The 20,559-nt window shown below is 61.9% G+C and overlaps 2 protein-coding genes across 2 annotated transcripts in view; one reads left to right on the top strand and one right to left on the bottom strand.

Annotated features, from left to right (window-relative positions):
* The first annotated feature begins 402 nt into the window (after nt 1-402).
* On the top strand, nt 403-6,814 carry LOC109302195 (F-box/WD repeat-containing protein 7-like). Its single transcript, XM_019523759.1, has 11 exons — nt 403-894; nt 1,303-1,385; nt 1,616-1,754; nt 2,227-2,361; nt 2,447-2,570; nt 3,790-3,926; nt 4,188-4,301; nt 5,343-5,524; nt 5,612-5,837; nt 6,032-6,242; nt 6,329-6,814. The coding sequence occupies exons 1-11, from the start codon at nt 403-405 to the stop codon at nt 6,595-6,597; spliced, it is 2,112 nt and encodes a 703-aa protein (XP_019379304.1). The 3' UTR covers nt 6,598-6,814.
* DNHD1 (dynein heavy chain domain 1) overlaps nt 6,814-20,559 on the bottom strand; it is a gene marked incomplete at its 5' end in the record, with an annotated part of 79,014 nt that continues 65,268 nt past the window's right edge. Inside the window, 16 exons of the mRNA XM_019523758.1 lie at nt 6,814-7,190; nt 7,290-7,993; nt 8,089-8,241; nt 8,385-8,476; nt 8,561-8,765; nt 9,014-9,115; nt 9,200-9,374; nt 9,452-10,426; nt 10,552-10,730; nt 18,027-18,203; nt 18,278-18,418; nt 18,593-19,040; nt 19,124-19,555; nt 19,660-19,842; nt 20,035-20,184; nt 20,289-20,391. Of these exons, the coding sequence (XP_019379303.1) occupies nt 6,834-7,190; nt 7,290-7,993; nt 8,089-8,241; nt 8,385-8,476; nt 8,561-8,765; nt 9,014-9,115; nt 9,200-9,374; nt 9,452-10,426; nt 10,552-10,730; nt 18,027-18,203; nt 18,278-18,418; nt 18,593-19,040; nt 19,124-19,555; nt 19,660-19,842; nt 20,035-20,184; nt 20,289-20,391 (4,576 nt within the window). The remainder of the gene's footprint in view (nt 7,191-7,289; nt 7,994-8,088; nt 8,242-8,384; nt 8,477-8,560; nt 8,766-9,013; nt 9,116-9,199; nt 9,375-9,451; nt 10,427-10,551; nt 10,731-18,026; nt 18,204-18,277; nt 18,419-18,592; nt 19,041-19,123; nt 19,556-19,659; nt 19,843-20,034; nt 20,185-20,288; nt 20,392-20,559) is intronic.

Here is a 20,559-nt window from a genome sequence, read left to right as displayed (position 1 = left end):
GTTCCTTGGCCGGCTCTTCAAGGACTCCGGAGAGTACCAGGCCTGCCGGTGTCTGGTGTCTCTCTGCTGACTGTTGCCCAGTGTTCCCCCTCCCCTGCTGTGCGGCATCCCCTTCGCCTGTGACGGTGCCCTGGCTCCTTCCAGGTGGCTCTGGGACTTGCCACGTGACCCTCTCCAGGCAGCGACGAGCCTGCACTGCCCAGCTGTGCTTGCCGTTCGCCTGTCCGTGTCACCCCCGTCCTCCCCTCCCCTCCCCTCACCTCCCCGCGGCCCCTGAGGAGGCTCTGGCGAAGGGTGGAGGTGCTGCGCCCTGTGAGCTGGCTGCTTGGCAGAGGCCAGAGGCATGCCAGCTGGGCCTGTAGCCATCTGCCCTCGCCTGGTCCCTGAGGGCTGGTTCTGCCCATGTCACAGTCTGGGCCTGGGGCTTCCTCAGCACCTATAGCGGTGCTGGAACTGTGGAGCTCCTTTCATGGTGCTGGGAGTCCAGCCCCAGAGCCCACCCCATCCCTCCCTGACCTGTTGTCCCTGGTGCAGGTGCCAGCCGCAGAAGATGGGGATGAGGAGGAGGATGCCCAGGTGCCCTGGGACTCCGAGGAGTCAGACCGCTCCAGCGGGGAAGGGGGCCCCGTGCCGGGCCCTGAGCCCAACGGCTCCCGAGCACGGGGGGTGCCTGAGTCAGAGGCCGTGGGGGACCATGGGGAGCCGGAGCCTGCCAGCCCCCGGAGCCGCGGGGTCCAGGAGGAAGAAGAGGAGGAGGAGGAAGAAGGCAGCTGCTGCAGTGACGAAGGGGAGGACAGCGGTGACGTCTATTTCTACTACACGGTGGGCGAGCGCTGGATCGACTACCTGGAGCGCACCGAGGAGGGCGGCCTTATCCGGCACGTGCGGCCCAAGGTAGGAGGGGGTGAAGGGCAGGCGCCCCGGAGCCCAGCCCCTGAGAGAGGGACCTGCCAGTTCTTTTCTGCTGCTAGGACTCTCTGAGCTGAGCACCAGCACCACGGTGACAGGAGGCAGTGAGACCCCCTGGGGCAGGGGCCTGGGCTCTTGGGCAAGAATGGGGGGTGGCCATGCTCAGTGGGGCACGTGGGAGGGCTCTGTAGGTGTTGCTGTGCCGGGGGGGCATGGCCCTCCCTGCTTAGCCGTTGGGCCCTGGGGTGCTCCAGGCTGCAGCAGTGCTGCACATAGGCTGCCTTCTACCTTCCCACGGACTGGGCCACAACCCCCTCTTCTGCTCATGGCCTAGGGGCTGAACTCTGCCCAGCCCTGTTGCACGGCATCCTGCTCACTCCCTTCTCCTGGCAGATGAAGCGCAAGTCAGAGAATGGCCTGGACGGCCGGGCCCTGTCCCCTGGCAAGAAGCTGTGCAAGGGCTCGGAGCTCAGCCGGTGAGAACAGGCCTGGGGCTGCCGGGGGGAGGCTGGGCTGGGTTTACCAGGGGAGGGAGGCTGCAGGGAGCAGGGCTGAGTAGGGGCTTTGTTTTGAGGAGACGGGGAGCTGGGGGGCCTGGAAGATGCAGCGGAGTCTGGGGCAGAGGTGTCTGTCTATCTGTCTTTTGGGAACTGCCTGGTGACGCGCATTCAGTGTCTCCCCTGTTTATCTCTCCACTGGGATCCAGGACGCTGGGTCCCTGCACCCCCAGCCCCACCACCACCTTTGGGGACCTGCGCAATGGCCGGCCGGGCCAGGCACGCCGGCGCCGCATGCCCTCGGTTGCTCCGCCCCCAGGGCTGCAGGACTGGCTCCGCACCTTCCAGGTAGGTGTGTGTGCGTGCCCCCAGGGCCCCATGGGGAGCAGCCAGGGCAAGGAGGGGCCAGGAGTGGGGTATGGACTGTGCAGGAGCTGCCCCGGGAGGGGTCATGGGCAGGCCAGGGTCCAGTTTAGAGAAGAGGAGGTTCCTGCTCAGCTGAATCAAGCTCTGGTCACGGTCCCGCTACCTTGTAGCTGGCAGAGCTCCCTCATCCTATTCTCAGTGCCCTGCTCCCCTCATCTCCTTGTCTGCCCAGCAGGTCCTTGCGTGGCAGCCCCAGAGCCCCCGCACCCAGCCAGCTGTTTGCTGGCTCTGTGTAGCTTGTTGTGCCCGGGGCCCCTGCACTGCCAACTCAGGCAGCTCCTTCGCCCTGCCCTACCAGGGTCCCTAGCTGGGGCTCTCAGGGAAGCCTGTTGCCTCCCTGTGGGGGTGGCCAGGTGTTGCCCCATGTCTTACACCCCGGCTGCATCCTCCCTAGCGCTGGAGCGGCCCTGAGAAGCTGCTGGCACTGGACGAGCTCATTGACCGTTGCGAGCCCTCCCAGATCAAGTACATGATGCAGGTCATCGAGCCCCAGTTCCAACGGGACTTCATTTCTCTGCTGCCCAAGGAGGTGAGCAGCATTGTGGGGGGGATGGGATGGCCCTCAGCCAGAGGTCCTAGGGCCGTTGCAGCCCCCTGACTCCCCTCTCCTGCAGCTGGCACTGTACGTCCTGTCGTTTCTGGAGCCCCGGGACCTGCTCCGTGCCGCCCAGACCTGTCGCTACTGGCGTGTCCTGGCTGAGGACAACCTGCTGTGGAGGGAAAAGTGCCGTGAGGAAGGTAAAGCTCTCCCCTGTCTTTTATGATCACAGAGAAGTGGGGGCAACCCCAGGCATTGCCCCTGCCCCAGGGAAAGCAAGGGGGCTACAGCTACCAATGTCCTGCTGCAAAGGGTGTTGAAGTATGCTCCGAGAGACTCCTGGCAGAGATTGTGCTTCTGCTGCAGAGGAAGGCAAACTCATCTAGTCTATACCACTCTGATCAAGGGGAAGTCCCTTCCTGCCCCAGTGCAGCATTGATCTGAGCTTGAGCAGGGGGGCAAGACCCTCGACCCAGGACCCTGTGGGGTTGGTCCCAGCAGGAGCATTTGCACACCCCAGTCCCCATCTGCAGCCTGGGCTGTACCCCACATCCAGGTCCTCACTGAGCAAGACTTAAAACTCTCCACCTGCCACAGAAGCCTCTCATTTTTACGTTTCCACATAAGGAACTCACGTTAAGCACGTTACTTATAATTACCATGTTTGGTAACAGAAATCAGTTATGACGCTGATTAAATACACATGCAGTGTTGAACTTTGGGGTCACCGTGGCTCAAGACTGTTGTCTCTAGTGGGGTTCAGCTCAGTGGACTATGTAATAAATCATGAGCCTTTGGGCCTCACAGTAATATCAAGCATCAAGTCGATATAAAGTGTAGCCAGGGGCACGGGCCAGGCCCCATGGAAATCTCTTACCTAGCAGGGAGACCCCATGGGGATGGGCTTAATGTTTTAACATACCTGGAAGGGGAAATCCTCCTCTTCCTAACCTAGAATGACTCTGTGTAGCTGAGGCTGGAGGCCTGCCCTTTGCCATAGGCTAACACCTGCCAGAGTCTGCTAAAGCCTTCTGACACCGGGATCTGGGCTGCACAATTGATGGCAATGGGGGATTGCTCTCAGACTCTCCCTCTTGTTGGCTCCTTTGGCCTTTTGGCTGAAGGCAAGCAAGACTGCGGGCATCTGAACTCCAAGGCCTCTGGGCCTGGAGCTTGTCCATAGGACACCTGTCCAGATTTGGAGAATATCCAGAGCCCCAAGCCAATGGTCTGGGAGGGAGGAGACTTGCCCTGTGGTAGCTCCATGTAGGCTGGAGCGACTGAGCATTGGACTTTACCCAGTTGGACCAGGAGCAGATCTAGGTTTGAAATGAAATAGATCTATAAAGAGCTAGTCTGTGCTGCATGCAGCTTGGTCGCGGCCTCTCCCAACCAGCCTCGCACCTCTCCCTCCCACAGGCATCGAGGAGCCCCTGAACTTGCGCAAGCGGCGTCTGCTGAGCCCCGGCTTCATGTACAGTCCCTGGAAGTTTGCTTTCATGCGGCAGCACCGCATCGACATGAATTGGCGCAGTGGGGAGCTCAAGGCCCCCAAGGTGGGTTGGTGAGTGGCCCTGGCCCCTGCTCCGCTGCATCCCCTGCCAGGCTCCGTGCAGGTCTGCTGGACGCCTGGCTCTGCCCCTTCCCCCACAGCATCTCAGAGGCTGCAGGAGATCCAGCCTGTCGGCTGTCTGCCTCAGCCTCCTTACTCCCCCATGCTCCCAGTGGGGGCTGAAGCAAAGCCCCTAGCTCCAGGGGTCTCCTGGGCTGCCCCCTGGATTCCTGGCCATGTGTAATGCATCTGTCCCCCCTTGCAGGTCCTGAAGGGCCATGATGACCACGTCATTACCTGTCTGCAGTTCTGCGGCAACCGCATTGTCAGCGGTTCTGACGACAACACGCTCAAAGTCTGGTCGGCCATCACGGGGGAGGTGAGCCTGCCGCGCCAGGGGTCTACATGCTCCCGCAGCTGTTGAGCACCAAACTTGGCTACCTGCAAGACATGGCATGGGACGTGTTGCTGAATGTAACATGTCCGCATGAACCCAGGGGGCTAGGGGCTGTTGGACCTGAGGTCAAATGGGGCTGAGCGGGGCACAACGACCCCAGCAGACAAGTATAGGGACCTGCACCTGGGGAGGAAGAACCGGCAGCAGACCTACAGGCTGGGGAACTCCCTTCTTGCCAGCACAGAGGCAGAAAAGGATCTTGGAGGCACTGTTGATTCCAAGATGAACATGGGCCGAAAAGGGTACGCTGTCAGGGGGGCCAAACGCACCTTGTCATGCATCCACAGATGCATCTTGAGCAGGTCCAAGGAGGTGATCCTCCCCCTCTGTGCGACACTGGTCAGGCCACAGTTGGGAGTACTGCATCCAATTCTGGGCGCTGCACTTCAGGAGCGATGTGAACAGCATGGGTGGAGAGGGTCTGGAGGAGGGCCACAAGAGAAGGATGAGGGGGGATCTGGTGGCCATCTATAAACTTGCCAAGAGGGACCAGTAGGCAGTGGAAGAGTCCCTGTTCCCCCGAGCTCTAACAATGGCCATAATTTGACTGAGAGTAGATTCAGGCTAGGCATCAGGAGGCGCTACTTCACTGTCAGGGCAGCTAGGAGCTGGAACCAACTTCCAAGTGAAGTGGTGCTTGCCACTACCCTGAGGGTCTTCAGAAGGAGGCTAGACAGCCACCTAGCCAGGGCCGTGTGACCCCAGCACCCTTTCCTGCCCATGGCAGGGGGTCAGACTTGATGATCTGCTTAGGTCCCTTTAGACCCTACCAACTGTGAAGCTGGGATGAGGGTTAGGATCAGTTTGGGGGGAGAGCTGGGCCGTTTCCAGCTACCTGCAATGGGGCAGGGGTGTGGGAGCTCTGGGCAGCGGTGCTGGGGCATCTGGACCCATTGCCTGGCCGGTGCTGGGGGTCTTGCCCTCGCCCTGCCCTGCATCCGCTAATAGCTGGCTGTCCCACAGTGTGTGCAGACGCTGGTGGGCCACACCGGGGGCGTCTGGTCATCCCAGATGAGAGACAACATAGTCATCAGCGGCTCCACAGACCGGACGCTGAAGGTGTGGAATGCGGACACGGGCGAGTGCGTGCACACTCTCTACGGGCACACATCCACTGTGCGTTGTATGCATCTGCACGGCAACAGGTACTGGGGGGGACATCAGTGGGACCTGGGCAGGGCAGGGAGAGGGCACGGGGTGCTGAGCCCTGGCGGCACGTGTGTCCTGTGCAGGGTGGTGAGCGGGTCGCGGGACGCCACACTGCGCCTGTGGGACATCGAGACAGGCCAGTGCCTGCATGTGCTGATGGGGCACGTGGCGGCTGTGCGCTGCGTGCAGTACGACGGGCACAAGGTGGTCAGTGGCGCCTACGACTACACTGTCAAGGTCTGGGACCCCGAGAGCGAGAGCTGCACCCACACACTGCAGGGGCACACCAACCGCGTCTACTCCCTCCAGGTGAGATGCCCCCGCACTTAACCATGTCTGCTCCCCAGACCCTTCCCCTCGATGCTTGCCCTGGCAGAGCTGCAAGTGTATGAGCCCTGTTTGCACCCTGTGGGCAGCCCTCTGGCTCTGGCAAGGGACCCCACCCCCTGGGCAGCACCCATCCAGCTGGGCATGGCTGACCACGCTTCCCCCTGCACTGACAGTTTGACGGGACACACATCGTGAGCGGATCACTGGACACGTCAATCCGGGTGTGGGACGTGGAGAGTGGGAACTGCCTGCACACGCTGATGGGACACCAGTCGCTCACCAGTGGTATGGAGCTGCGTGACAACATCTTGGTGTCCGGCAATGCTGACTCCACCGTCAAGATCTGGGACATCAATACAGGGCAGTGCCTGCAGACGCTTCAGGGTGAGTACAGGGGTGTGAGAGTGGCAGGGCCGGGGCCTGGCTGGGGGACAGGGTAGGCTGGGGCCTGACAGCACGTCTTCTCCCAGGGCCCAGCAAGCACCAGAGCGCAGTGACCTGCCTGCAGTTCAGCTCCAAGTTTGTTGTGACCAGCTCTGATGATGGCACTGTCAAGCTGTGGGACCTCAAGACGGGCGAGTTTGTGCGCAACCTGGTGGCACTGGAGAGTGGGGGCAGTGGGGGCGTAGTATGGCGCATCCGTGCCTCCAGCACCAAGCTGGTGTGCGCCGTGGGCAGCCGCAACGGCACTGAGGAGACCAAGTTGCTGGTGCTGGACTTTGATGTGGACCTCAAGTGACCCACGCTGGTGGGGAGGTGCCAGCGGGCCGGGTGGACGCTGGTCTCTGCTGGGCAGGCCCTGGCACCGGCGCCACCCCTGCACCTACCCTGGCAGACTGTACAGACAGCGCAGCGCCTGCCTGGGCCTTATTTATATGTACGGGTGCCTGACGCCAGGCGGAGACTTGAGCACAGGAGGCAGCATGTTTTGTACACGAATATATTCTATTTCTGTAGCAGCCTGCGCAGGGTGTCTCAGGGCAGCAGGCTGACGATATGCAAGCGGTGCTGCGTGCACAGAGCGGGTGGCATGGCACAGGGCAGTTCCAGGTGCAGCACAGCCCGGTGGCTCTTCAGACATGTGGGCTGCTGGGCCAGCCCCACATAGATGGGGCAGCGGTGCCGAGGCAGGAAGGCGCCAGCCCCTGGCAACTGGCTCGCCTTGCGCAAGGCTTGCACCCATACGAGGGGCAGTGGGCAGGGCTGGGTGCTGTGCACGGCCTGAAGCCGGGCCATGTCCTTATTCCACCGTGCATTGCGCAGCTCCAGACCACCCAGCAGGAGCCCAGACCTGTGGCTGTGGCTGGGGTGTGAAACACTGGATTGTAGCACCTGAAAGAGTGGGGTGTGGGAGGTCAAGCAGGGTGGGTGCAGGGCCCAGCTGTCCCATCCCGTCCCCCCCCCGCCATCAAGGAAGGGCCAGGCTCTGACCTGAGGGCTGAGACAGAGCTGCTCCAGGCTCTGGTTCTCTGCCCGTGCGGTCTCCTGGAGCAGAGCCAGCAGCAGGCGCCGGGGGTGCTGGAAGGCGGCCAGGTGGTAGAGTGGGGCTGGCGGACCCGTGCCCGCCCCCAGGTAGCTGCACAGCAACTGCCCGCGGCTCCGCAGTGTCTCCAGCCAGGCGCCGGGGCGCTGGGGCCCAGTGGGCGTGTGGCACAGCCACACGTGGGGCAGGCGGTCGCGGCCCAGGGCCTGCAGCACTGTGGCACAGCGGGGGGCTGTGCAGAGCATCCCTTGCAGCTGCTGCTGCGTGCAGCGCAGGTCCACACCCACCTGGTGCAGCAGGGCCGCCAGGTTCCCAGCCTCGTCCAGCAGGAACCGCAGCAGGGGCCGAGGTGGTGGGCACTGAGGGCCACAGGGCCGGCATTGCTGCAGCGCCGCCTCCAGCTCCTGCACCATCTCCAGGCCCTGCTGCACCAGTGGCCCCAGTGACTCATGCTGCCTGGGCGGGGGCAGGCGTGGGTGCGGCAGCCACAGGGCCTGTGACCGCAGCAGGTCAGCGAGCAGGGCATGGCTGCGGCGCTCCAGCTCCTGCTCCTGCAGCCCATCTGGCAACCCGCACAGTGCCGGGGCAGCCGCACCCACAAGCTGCTGCATCTGTGCCTGGGGCTCTTCCGGCTGTGCCTCCGAGGAGCCGCCTGAGGCAGAGGAAGCGTTGGCCGGTGCCCCCTCCTGCCGCAGGACAGGACAGGAGGGAGCCCCTGGCCCAGTGGGTGCGAGGGCTCAGCCTTACCCAGGGCTGTGGGGCCGGCAAGGGCAGCGCAGAGGCTCTGGACCCCACGGGCGGCTGGCAAGTGGGGGTCTTGGCTCAGGCACTGCTGGCTCAGGGTCTGCACGACTGCTGCGTCCCCTGCATCCAGGATGTGGCCCCCATAGAAAATAGAGCCTGCAGGGAGGGGAGGAAAGGACTCAGCACCTCCACCTGGCTTGGCTCAGCCAGCCTGGGACTCGGCACCCTACCTGGCCAGGCAGGCAGCTCAGGCACCTGCCCAGACCCCTGGGCCCCAGGGTGGCATAATCCTTACCCACCTGCCAGCTCTTGCAGGGCCTCCTCCGGGTTGGACACCACCTGCGAAAGCCGCTCCTGTGCCCGCAGCCCGGCAAACAGCTCAGCCTCAGTCCTGGGGAGATGGTAGGGCTGAGATGTGCCCATGGGCACGAGGGCAGTGGGGACGCAGGGGCCAAGCCAGGCTGTGGGCACTCACCAGAGGTAGTGGGCAGCCTGGGCCCTGTGCCCGTAGTGCTGGCGGTGCAGGAGGGCGGCATGCAGGGCCAGCAGTGGCAGCCCCCGCTCGGGCTGCACCCGCCAGGCCTGCTGGTCCTGGGCCAGGCTGTAGATGCGCAGCAGGGCACCTGGCAGGTCCATTGGTGTCTCGCAGCACACGGTCACCATGCTCTGGCGCAGGGGCCCTGGGGGGCCGGGAAGTGCTCAGCCCTGCCTGGGGCCACCCAGGGTGCAGTGTGCTGCTCCTGTTCTACCCCATAACTGCTTGCTCCACATAGGGGAAGCTCGGCTCCAGGCATGGCCTGTTTCCAGCAGGACCCCAGCCTGCCCGGACCCAACAGTCCAGCGAAGCTGGCGGGGAGGCGGGTGCAGAAGGGGTCCCCAGCTGGCTGTAGGGGAACCTGGGGCGTGAAGCCATGGTAGGGCAGCGCACCTGGCAGGGGGCATGGGAGCCGGGCGTCCGCGATGAGCCAGAGGCGGAACTTGGGGTGGAGCTTTTTCCCTTTTGTGGCGGCTGCCGCTGGCTTCGCAGGATCTGCAACAACAAGGGCAGGGCTGGGGTGCAGCCAGCAGCACCCCACACCCCTCCCAGCCCTTGCGGTGGGCCCAGGTGACGCACCCTGGGAGACACCCAGCAGCCGTTGCAGCGGCACCAGCATGTCAGGTGGCCAGTGTGTCTGCAGGTGGCAGTTGTCCAGCACCAGCCAGTGCCCCCTCCTTGCACAGGTGCCCAGGGCCTCGCTCATGCGTTGCAGGCAGTTGGGTGCCCCCAGCGTGACGACCATGACCTTCCCCTGTAGAGAGCGGAGAGGTGTCACCCAGAGCTGCGCCCACCGAGCTCCCCAGGCTGTCCCTTGCCTGCCGTGCCGACCTCACGGTGCTGCTGCCGGGCCATCTGCTGGATCCAGTGCAGCGGGTGGGTGGTGGCGGCTGCGGCACCGGGTAGTGGTGTGAGGAAGAGGATGGGCACATGGCTCTGGCTGTGGTCATACAGGGCGGCAGCACTGTGTGCAGCCGCCTCGGCCATGGGGCGCCCCATCAGGCAGGCAGCCAGGTCGGCAGCCACGCTGCAGAGCTGGCCTGGGCGCAGCACGCGCCACAGCAGGGCACGCTGGAAGGGTCCAAGGCCAGCGTGGCCTGGGCCTGGCGCAGGGCCCACCATGGTGCAGGGCAGATGCAGGTACTCCTGCCACATTGCCGCCTTGCCTGCCAGTGCCGCCTGCAGCCCCTGGAAGCCAGGCAGTGCCTCCAGTCGCCCGCACTCCTCCCAGGCCTTGGCGTCCACCCCGGGTGGGCATGGTGGGGCGCCAGGCGGCAGGGGCAGCAGCCGAGCAGCAGTGGGCGCCTGCAGGCCCTGGCAGAAGGCCAGCCAGGCCAGTGGGGAGACGTGGCCGTCAAGGCGCTGCAGGGCCACAGCACCCAGCAGGGCCAGCAGCAGCTCGTGGCGCTCCCACAGGCCAGGCTGGGCGTAGGTCAGCAGCGCCTGTGCCAGGGCCCTGCGCAGCTCCATCACCCGGGCCTCCAGTGCCTCCTGCTGCCTGGCGCCCCCCCACCTGGTCACCAGCAGGCCACGGTGGGCAGCAGCCAGGCTGGCGGTGGCCCTGCAGCAGTAGAGCGGATGCAGGCGGCAGACCTGGTGCAGGGCTTGGTGCAGCGCGGCACCCAGGCGTGCAACCGGCCGGTACTGCTCACGTATCGCGCAGTGGCCCTGGCGCAGGGAGCACAGGTGTTCGTGGCTGGAGCGCAGCGTCTCCACCTGCGTGTCCAGCAGGTGCACCATGGGGAGGAACGCCTCCGTCTCCAGCAGTGCCTGCTCCGGCGCCGAGATCAGCTGTATCAGCTCCTCCTGCAATGGGTCAGGAGGCTAAAGGCTCAGCCACCACGGCCAGGGCCAAGGGCAGGCCAGGGGGTGAGGGTTCCTGATAGCCAGGGCATGGGGGAGCTGCAGCCCTGGTGCAGGCCCGTGCTCACCTCGGCGCATGCCAGCTCGTCCTCCACCTGCAGGATGCTGAGCTCCAGTCGGCGCCAGTGGCTCTGGGCCTCATGGCGTTCAACCAGCAGCAGCTCCTCCAGTAGCAGCTCTTCCAGTGCCCCCTCACCCAGGCTCAGGTCCACCACATTCAGGCTGGGCAGTAGGGCCTGCTCCATCTCTGTGGGCACAGCATAGGGCAGGGCCTCAGGGCCGGGGCTGCCAGCCCACGTGCACACACGCGCACGTGCACATCTGCGCTGCCTGGGGAGGGGCGGCAGCTGCACCAGGAGCGCTGCCCTTGCGCCCACCCTGGTAGTGACAAACACAGAGGCCTGTGGCTCAGCCTTCCTGCAGCCCCACGCAGCCCAGCGCAAGGGGGTGGCAGGAAGCCAGGGCTTGGCTGGAGCAAGGGCTGAGACGAAGCCACATCCTCCAGGGTAGCCATGGGCCCTGAAAGCAGAGACGGAGAACAGACGGCGTAAAGGCGATGCGGCCAAGGGTTGGAGGAGCCTAGACAAAGTGTGGCCAGCGCACAAGGCACTGCAACAAGCAAGATCAGCTCCTAAAACGAGTTGCGCCCAGCCTGCGTGGTGGCAGATGGCCAACGAGGTTTTGGGCTGCATCAACAGAAGCATCAGGTCCAAGATGTGGGAGGTGACAGTACCAGTCTATCTGGTGCTGGTGTGGCCTTATCTGGATACTGGGTGCAGTTCTAGGCTCCGCATTTTAAAAAGGACGTGGAAAAGCGAGAGGGTCCAGAGGTGACTACAAGGATGATGAAGGGCTCGGAAGACAAGACCTACGTGGAGAGGTGGAAGGAACTGGGCAAGTTCAGCTGGGAGAAAAGGCGCTGAAGAGGGGACATGGCAGCAGCCTGCAAGTACCTGTAGAGCTGTGTGACGGAGCAGCTTTAGCGCTCCACCACTTCAGGGGTGCAGCAGCCAGCCGCCAGGTGTCCAACAAGGGTGGCCGTTTTGGAGAGCTCTGTTGTAAGAGTAGAGCAGTTTGTGTTCAGTGGCCCTGGGAGTAACATTGCCCAGCACAGCTCCTGCTTCAGGAATATCTTGGAGGTAAAGACGAGGCTATGGGGAAGGAGGAAGCCTCATTAGTCCTGGACATGACCTGAAACTGTACCCTGCTGGGATAGGCAGGACCACCAGGCCTCCCTATGGTGGGGCAGGGCCACTTAAATGCCAGGTTCAAGAACCAAACTCCTGTAAGACTGTTTCAGGCTGGACATAAGGAAAAAACTTCTTTACTGTCTTGAGCCCCCAAGGCCTGGAACAAACTCCTCTCAGAGGTGGTGCAAGTACCTAGCCTGGGCACTTTCAAGAAACGTTTGGACATTTATCTTGCTGGGATCCTTTGACCCTTGCTGACTTTCTGCCCCTTGGGCACGGGGCTGGACCTGATGTTCTTACGGGGTCCCTTCCAGCTCTAATGTCTATGAAATCTATGAAACCATTCTGGTGTAAGGTGGGTCGGGGTGCCCAAACCCCTGTCCCCACCTTTGGGTGGGCTTTGGAGGCAATTCAGGGCCGGGCACGCAGAGTAACTGCACCTGAACCCTGTGGGGTTGGTAGGCCCTGGAGGTGGGCCAGGCCCAGCAGGAGAGCGCTACCTGAGCCTGTGGAGGTGTTCTACCTCGAGCCCTGGGAAGAGGGCAGAGTGGTGGACCAGGCAGGCAAGTAGAGCGCCACCTGAGCCTACGGGGGTGGTCGACCCCAAGCCTGAATGGCTGGGCAGAGTAGTATGGCAGGCAGCTAATAAGGCCTGATGTGTGCCACCCAACTGGAGGCTGGGGGCTAGGCCGAATATGGAAGGCCCAGTGTCTGCACTACAGGGGAGGCCAGGTGCTAGGCCTAGAAATATCTGCAAGGCATGGGACATGGGTAGGGATGGTTGAAGCGTGCACATCAGGGCGGATTGAAGGGCAGCCTCCTGCCTATTAACATCAGAACAATAGGACATCAAGGCATGGCAGGCAAAAGAAGCAAGCAGTTGGCCCAAGGACAAAGGAGCGGGCTGGTCTCTCAGCAGAGCGGTGAGTTGGCTCCTTTTGTCACAAGCTGCCACAGAGAAGATGGAAAGCAGCCACTCACTCTTGTTGCAGACTAATGGCTTGAGGTTACAGTAAAGCAGGTGTGAATTAGATCTCAGGAAAAGCTTCTCTGTCAGGGCAGCAAGACTGGGACAGACGCCAGGGAAGCGGGGTCTAGCAGAGGCTGGGCAGAGATGACCGAGGAGCAGTGCTGCTTGCAGAGTGCTGGGCAGGGTCATGCCCCTTGGCTGGGGCAGTGAGCCGTGTAGTGCAGCAGCGTTCCCTGTGTCATCGCGCCAAGGGGGTGGCAACGGGTTTGTCTGGGGAGGTTTGGATGGGGATTTTCACCTCAGGCCAGGACTGGACCGAACCTCCAGGAGCCCTCACCCCCTGGCTTCCCCATGGTTCTGTGTGTGAGGGTGCACTTTGCAAATTTGGGGTTGACACCAGGTTGGTTGGAGTTGCAGACACTCTGGAGGGTGGGGTGGGGAGTCCAGTGACCCAGATGGACTGGAGATGTGGGCCACAAGCAACCAGGTGAGACTGCACAAGGACAAGTGCAACGTCTGGCACTGGGGCAGGACCACCGCCTGCACAGAGACAGTCTGGGAATGACCAGCCAGGTTGCAGAGCACAGCCTGGGAGGTCTGGTGGGCCAAAAGCTGCATGAGCCACCAGAGTCGATTCAGTCAGCACCATTGTCCTTTACAGAGTGCCGTGTATGCGCCAGTCAGTTCTCTGATGGCTGCCGACTCCAACACGCAAGTGACTGTCCTGTCCATAGGTAGCACACAGCCGTGCACCAGGAAATTCTTTCCTGCTCTGATGCTAGTCGTCACAAACCTTTATTCCAGTCCCTTGCAGTCCCTCGCTCCATCTGCCAGCTGACTCCGCCAGCCAGAGCGGCATTCTGCACTCCTTTCCCAATCACTCACAGAGATGCCACAGGATGCCCAGTCGTCTTTGCCAGCATCCCAAAACCTGCACAGTGTCTGCCTCTCTTCCTAGACCCTTCACAAGCCTCAAAGGACAGCCCAGTCTTCAGGATCCAGCATTTGCTTGACTTGACCAAGCTACCTGAGTCTTTTCTTACTAATCCACATTCCCATGGATGACAAACCATGTGATTCAATGCATCCACATTTGTCACCCTGTCTTGCCATCTTATTTGAAGAATTTTACGCAGGCATCAGATATGAAAGTTGTTTAGTCTTTTGGTATGTTTGGCATAGGTCCTCTACATTTCTGAACCGTGTAGAAGAGTGGAGAAAACACACATCTCATAAATACAGATTTTCACTTTAGTTGACAGTTTCGGTTCCAGGGTCTGTGTTGCAAAAGATCAAAGTTCCTGGCTGCTTTGCTGATCCTACTAGCGAGCAAGATCTACAGTGCTGGTAAGAGCAGAGCCAAGGAGCAAAACTGGTCAATGACATCCAGACAAGTACCAGCTAGGGTGATATCTGGAACTGGCTCTGAAGAACCTGAGTGCATGACAACAGTCTCCTTCAAGTTTATTGCTAGCCCAAAGGTTTTGCACAAATCAGAGGACTTGGCAATGAGATGTTGTAGGGCATCAGCACTGTGAGCCATAAGGGCTGCATCATCTGCAAACAACGGGTCCCTTAGGATGATCTCCTTCACCTTTTGTCTTGGCTCTGCCACTTGCCGTGTTAAACAGTCCTCTGTCGTGTCTAGTGCAGAGACAGACGCCCTCTCAAGCATCACAGAACGCATGTTGGAGCAGGAACGAGAAGCCCTGCTTCACGCTGTTGTTGATGTTGAATGGGTCAGACTCTTGGTTTTTATACATTACTCTTGCCTTCATGCCGTCACATCAGGATTTCACAAGGTTTAGCAGTACAGGTGGACAACCAAGTGTCTTCAGAACAGAGTAAAGCCCTAACCAACTAACCATGTCAAAGGCTGCTTGTGTTCAATCTATAAACCCCTCATACAGTGGGATATACTTCTCCCTGCACTTCTCCTGCAGTTGTCTTATAGAGAAGACCATATCTATGGTGGACCTTCCCAACTGGAAGCCACACTGGTTCTCAGGATAGATTCTCTCAGCTAATGGTTGAGGTCTCAGCAAGAGAATACAGCTTAAGATTTTCCCCATGATACTGAGAACAGAGAATCCTCTAGCGTTATTACAGTCACTTCTGTCTCCTTGGCTTTTATAGAGTTGGATGAAGCGAGTGTCCTCAAAATCTTGTGGAGCAGTTCCTTCCTTCCAGCAGAGCAGCAGGACCTTGGGCAACCTCTGCAGCAGGTCGCTTTGTTTGCGCATCTGTAAATCCCAGCAGGTAAACGGTCAGGTCCCTAAGCTTTGTTACCAGGACGCTTTTGGATGCATTGCTCAAGTTCCTTCAGCATAGGTTTGGCATCCAGCGAAGTAATCATTTCAAACCCAGGCAATTGGTCCAGCACACGTCGGCCAACTACAGACTCCCTTGAGTCTATCATTCCACATTGCTCAATCCACCTCTCCAGCTGCTTCCCCTTATCAGTCATATTACCCTCCAAGTCTCCCAATGAAGTTGTCCTGTATTTTGTCAGTCCAATGGCCTTTCTAACACCCTCATGCAACTGTCTACTGTTGCCTGTGTCAGCCGCCTGTTGGGTGCTGTCACAGAGACCCATCCAAAATTTCTGAGCACACCTCCTGGAAGCTGCTTGAACAGCCTTAGGAGCTTCTCTTAGGTTGCTGAGTGGGTCAGTAGTAGAAGTAGACTTGTGGGTGACTAAGGCCGCTCTTTTCCTCTCAGTGGGTGGCAGCGGTCCCTCCGAGTGGTCTACAAACCAGTCGACGTTTTTCTTAGTATTCTTTCCAAAACTCTTGGTTGCCACATTGTGCACATTGTCTGCAGGACCTCCCATGCATCTATCTGGTGCAGTCTCGTTCGTTCCCGCTGACTTGGCTACTTCTTCATCGAAAAGTCATTTCTTGACAGGATCATTGATTTGGCACAAGTCAACGCGAGCTTGTCTGGCAGGTTTATTGCGGTGGATCTTCTTAGCTTGAAATTTCACTTTGCAGCAGACAAGGGAGTGGTCTGTGTCACAGGCAGCGTTTGGAAAGGATCGTGCATACAGGATCTTTCACGTTGTACACCTCCTGTCGGTACCAAGTCTGGCTGATGCAGTCAGGGTGTCTCCACAATGTTCTTCTTCTGGTGTTACCAGCAACGAAGGTGTTGGTCACTGATAAGCCTGGACTGGCACACAACAAAAGAAGTCTCTGACCATTGTCGCTCATACGCCCAATGCCATGCCTATCCAGGATCCTGGGCCAAGTCTCAGCATTGTACCCAACTCTTGCATTGAAGTCTCCAAGTACTAGGATGTGCTCCTTCTGTGGGACCCTGCCGATCAGTTCTTCCAGCTGTTGATAGAAGCTGTCCTTTCTCCTCGTCACTAGCCGGCAGAGTTGGAGTGTGGACACCGACAAGGTCGATGAATCCCTGCTGCAGCCTAACACGCAGTGTCGTGCTACGTGTGGATACTGCAGTCGGGGCTGAACGGCGCAAGGTCCTTTCTGCTCTCTCCATCCTCCTTCAGGTTTGCCCTGGCAGTAAATGCTGTAGTCCTCCTTTATGACGCCTGTGTCTCGGAGCCAAGTTCCCAAAAGAGCTGCCATATCCATTCTGAAACGCGCAAGCTCGTTACTCGACGCAGCCGTTTTCCTCAGGTCCGAACCCAGATCAAAGTCATGCCCAGGGCTCAAAGTCCAAATACTCCAGCAAGTGATTCTGTTTAGAAAACCAGTTCAGCCAGGGGGTAAGCAGTGAGGCAGGGCTTGTTTGACCCACCTTTTCTAGGGCCGCCCTCATGCGAGGCCAGCAGGCCGGAGGGCCTCAACGGCGCTGCTTGGAAATCTGGGCAAGCTGCCTCAAGGCCATTATGCCTCTCTTAGATCCCTGCAACCAGGTCTGGGCCCCACACTTCAAGGACGTGAACAGGCTGAACACATCCCAGCACAGGGCAGCAAATGCGATCGAGGGTCTGGGAGGCAGGAGCGAGGACAGATGGAAGAGCTGGGGTGACCGAGTCTGGAGAAGACACAGACGGGCAGATACAAACCTGATGACCTTCATCGTAGAGAAATGCAAGGTGCTCCACCTCGGGAGGAAAAACCCACATCGTGCCTATAGGCTCGGCAGCGCTTCACCCACTAGCACTACATCTGAAAGAGACTCTGGGCTCCACACTTTACAAGCACGTGGAGAAGCTCACGAGTGCAGAGGAGAGCCACGTGCATGGTAAGAAGTCAAGACAGCAGGCCTTACGAGGAGGCTGAGGCGCACGGGACTCTTCAGCTTGGAAAAGCGCAGGCTCAGGGGGGACCTGGTGGCAGCCTATAAGCGTATCAGGGGTGTGCATAAGGACCTGGGAGAACATCTGTTCACCAGGGCTCCCCTCGGGACGACAAGGTCCAGTGGTCACCAACTGCTGGAAGACAGTTTTGGACTGGACGTAAGGAAGAACTTTACTGTCCGAGTCTCCAGAGTCTGGAACAGACTCCCCCCCACAAGTGGTGCAAGCAACTACTCTGGACACGTTCAAGATGCGTGGGGGTGATTATCCTGTTGCGGTCCTCTGACCCCAGCTGACTTCCTGCCCTTGGGCGGGGGCTGGACCAGATGATCTCGCGAGGTCCCTTCCAGCCCCAATGTCTATGAAATCTATGAGAAGAGAGGCCTGAGGGGGATGTGATCACAGGCTGCACATCCCCGATGGGCGATGACAGAGGCTGGAGACGGGCTTTTCTCTGTGGTGGCAGGGGACAGGACTAGGAGCAATGACCATCAGCTGCAGCTGGGGATTTAAGGCTGGGGATGAGGAGGAACGCCCTGACTATGGCGCGGCGCAGCACTGGCGCAGGCTGCCCAGGGAGGGGAATGGCGTCTGTACCCCCAGGGCGTTTAAGGGCAGGCTGGACAGACACCTGGCTGGGAGGGTTCAGGCAGACCCGGTGCAGCAGGGCTGGGCTGGATATGACCCCCAAGGGTCCTGCCAACCTGACTGGTGGGTGCCCCAGGGCCCGAGGGGCAGGCACATGGCACAGACCTCTTGCACCTGGGCCAAGTGCTGGGGTGGTGACACGCAGGACAAGCCGTGTCCCTGCAGAGCCCGTGGGTCCAGGGCACACGAGGCACCATGTAGCACCACCGTGACACAGGCAGGTGTGACTGTGGACACGCACAGTGCCACATGGCCAGCAGGGACAGGGAGGGGTCAACGCTGGCACATGCAGCCCCAGGCGGGGACCGGGCAGGAGCAGGGGTGGGATGGCTCCCTGCACATCGCGCTGGGGCAGCAGGGTGGGGAGCCCGGCTGGGCAGGGCAGCCGGCTGCCCTGAAGCCAAGCAGGTGGCTCGGGCGCTGGCTCCAGGCCGTTGTGGGGGGGGGGGAGGCCAGAGCCCTCACCTTGGCCCAGGGTGTGCAGGGGCAGGCTGGTGCTGAGGTAGAGGCGGAAGGAGGGCAGCGTCTGCACGGCCTTGCCTGGTGCCGGCTCCGTGCCTGCGCCCGCCTCCTTCTGCAGCAGGCACCGGAGGATGGGGCTGCCTGGGCTCTTCTCTGCGTGCAGCAGCAGGACGGGCAGACCTGGGGAGAGGCTTGGCGTCACCCCAGGCACCACCTGCACCCCTGCCTGTGCCCAGGGGTCCACTCAGCCTCACCGCTGCCGGCAGCTGCCCGGAGACTCTCCTCCAGACCGGGGTCCATCGCTGACAGCACCTGCAGCGTCTGCTCCGGGGGTGCGGCAGCACTGCTGGGCTCCGTGGTTTCTGGCCGCATGTCCGGGTTGGCGCAGGCCTCATCTGCAAGGCAGCAGAGACCTGCTTGGAGCCCCAGCCCAGGTCCCGGGACCATGCATGCAGGAGTGGGGTTGCAGCTGTGTTGGGGAGGACAAGGGGTCTGGCTGGGACTCTCAAGACCCTACACCAGCCCCCCCAGGCCAAGCCACGCCCACTGCAGGGCCTGCCTTGACTCACCGTCCTTGGCCCGGGGAACGGAGCTGAGCCAGGTGAGGGCCTGCTGGTCGGGGTCGAGCAGCAGAGGCCAGCGGCGGGGGCAGATACGGGCAGCGGCATGGAGGAGCGCAGCGGCCTGGCGCGAGGCCGGGTCCCGCGACTTGCGGTCGCGGTCCCAGGCGTGCTGCTCGCGCTCGCAGCTCAGCAGGGCCAGCAGGCTGAAGCCGGGGTGCACGGGCAGCAGCGGGGGGCCGGAGGCGGTGGGCGCGGGGCCGGGGCAGGGCAGCTCCTGCTCCAGCGCCCGACGCACGTCGTCCGGGCCCAATGGCACTCGGCGCCCGGCCAGGAGGTCCTGCCACTTCTCCAGCAGCTCCTGGCGCCGCGGTGGGGGGAAGGCGCCCAGGTAGCAGACGGCGGCTGCGCACAGCAGTGCATCCCCCTGCACTGTGCTGCACATCTGCTCCAGGGCCTGTGGGGCGCGGGTGTCAGGACGGAGCCCGCCCCTCCCTGAAGTGTCAGCCCCGCCGGACCCAGCCCAGCCTGCCCCCGCACCTGGGTGGCCTCCTGCCAGCGTGCCACGTGCGCAGCCATAGTGCAGCCAACGGAGTCGCCCTCAGCCTGGTCCTGCTGGGCACAGCGCAGCTGCTGGGCCAGGGCCTCCTGCTGCTCCAGCACCTCCTCCAGCTTCAGAGCCCAGGCGGCGCTGCGCTCCCGCAGCCGCTCAGCCTGCAGGCGCCGGGTGCTCAGCTGCTCCTCTTCCTCGCGTATCTGCTGCTCGCAGCGGGCCAGCTGCTGCAGCACAGGCTGCCAGGCACGCTGGGCCTGGCCGTACCGCTGCACCGCGCACATCCACTGGCCCAGGGCCGCGGCCGCCCGGCTGGCGCTGCGCAGCACGGGGCCCAGGAAGGCGGCGTCGGCCGCAGCATGGCCCAGTGCCACCTGCACCTCCTCCGACAGCTCGTCCTTGGGGTAGAACAGCAGCTCCTGCGGCAGAGATGGGGAGCGGGGGTGGGGTCACCAGGGTGCTGGCTGGGCGAGCTCGGCCCCGCTAGGACCCCGCGCACGCTCAGCCTGGCCCCGTGGCTCACTTGGTAAAAGTCCGGGCGTCCCAGCAGCTGGCGGGCACTGTCCCAGCCGGGCGTCTGCTGGAACATGCGGCACAGGAGGTCGGTCACCCGCACCACGGGCACTGGGGGCCGCCGGTAGCTGCGCAGCTCCTCCACATCGCCCACATGCAGCCGTGCCAGCGCCGCCTCATAGTCCGCACCCATCTGGGGGGGAGCAGGGCATTATGGGGGGGGTCCCAAACCTTGATGATGGAGCACTGCACCCCAATGGGGCGTGCTGGGGGTCAGGGTATATTGCAGAGGTCCCCTTATCTGATGGGGGTCCTGGCAGCCTTGCAGGGGGGGCCCACACCCCGAGGGGGAGGGCGAGGGGGTTGCGGTCATCGCAGAGGTCACCTTTTCCAAGGCCTCCTCCTGAGCCTGCTCCAACCGGCTGTGCTCCGCAGCCAGGTCCTCGAGCCGTGCCTGGCGCTGCTCGCAGTCCTGCTCCTGCTGCCGCCGCACTGCCTCCTCCTGCTCTGCCCTGTGCCGGCACCGCACCACTTTCTGGGGGGGGTTGGAAGTGGGGGTCAGGCATGCCCAGCCCCATGCTCAGCCCCCGGCAGCCCCATGCATATGAGCGCAGACGGCCCCCCCCCCAGACCCTGCACCTCCTTGGCCTTGCGCAGCTTTTCCTGCAGCATGCGGACGTCCTGGCCACGCGCCTGCTGCCTCTCGCTCACCTCCTGCAGCTTGTCCAGGACGGCCCGCAGCCTGCGGGCATGGGGGCAGGGCAGGGCAGGGCGTTGGCTCATGCAGGCGCCTTGCTGGGCTGCTGCCCCGTCCTCCCCCCCAGACACCTCCCGCAAGGGCGTCCGTGGGGCAGGACGGGAGATGCCTACTGGAGCCTCAGCTCCCCCTACCACGTGCACCGGGGGAAGG

The sequence above is a fragment of the Gavialis gangeticus genome, unplaced genomic scaffold, assembly GCF_001723915.1.
Source record: "Gavialis gangeticus isolate Ggan-Ray unplaced genomic scaffold, GavGan_comp1, whole genome shotgun sequence".
Classification (NCBI taxonomy): Eukaryota; Metazoa; Chordata; order Crocodylia; family Gavialidae; genus Gavialis; species Gavialis gangeticus.
The sequence above is the reverse complement of the archived record's forward strand: the minus strand, read 5'-3'. Positions and strand labels throughout refer to the sequence as shown.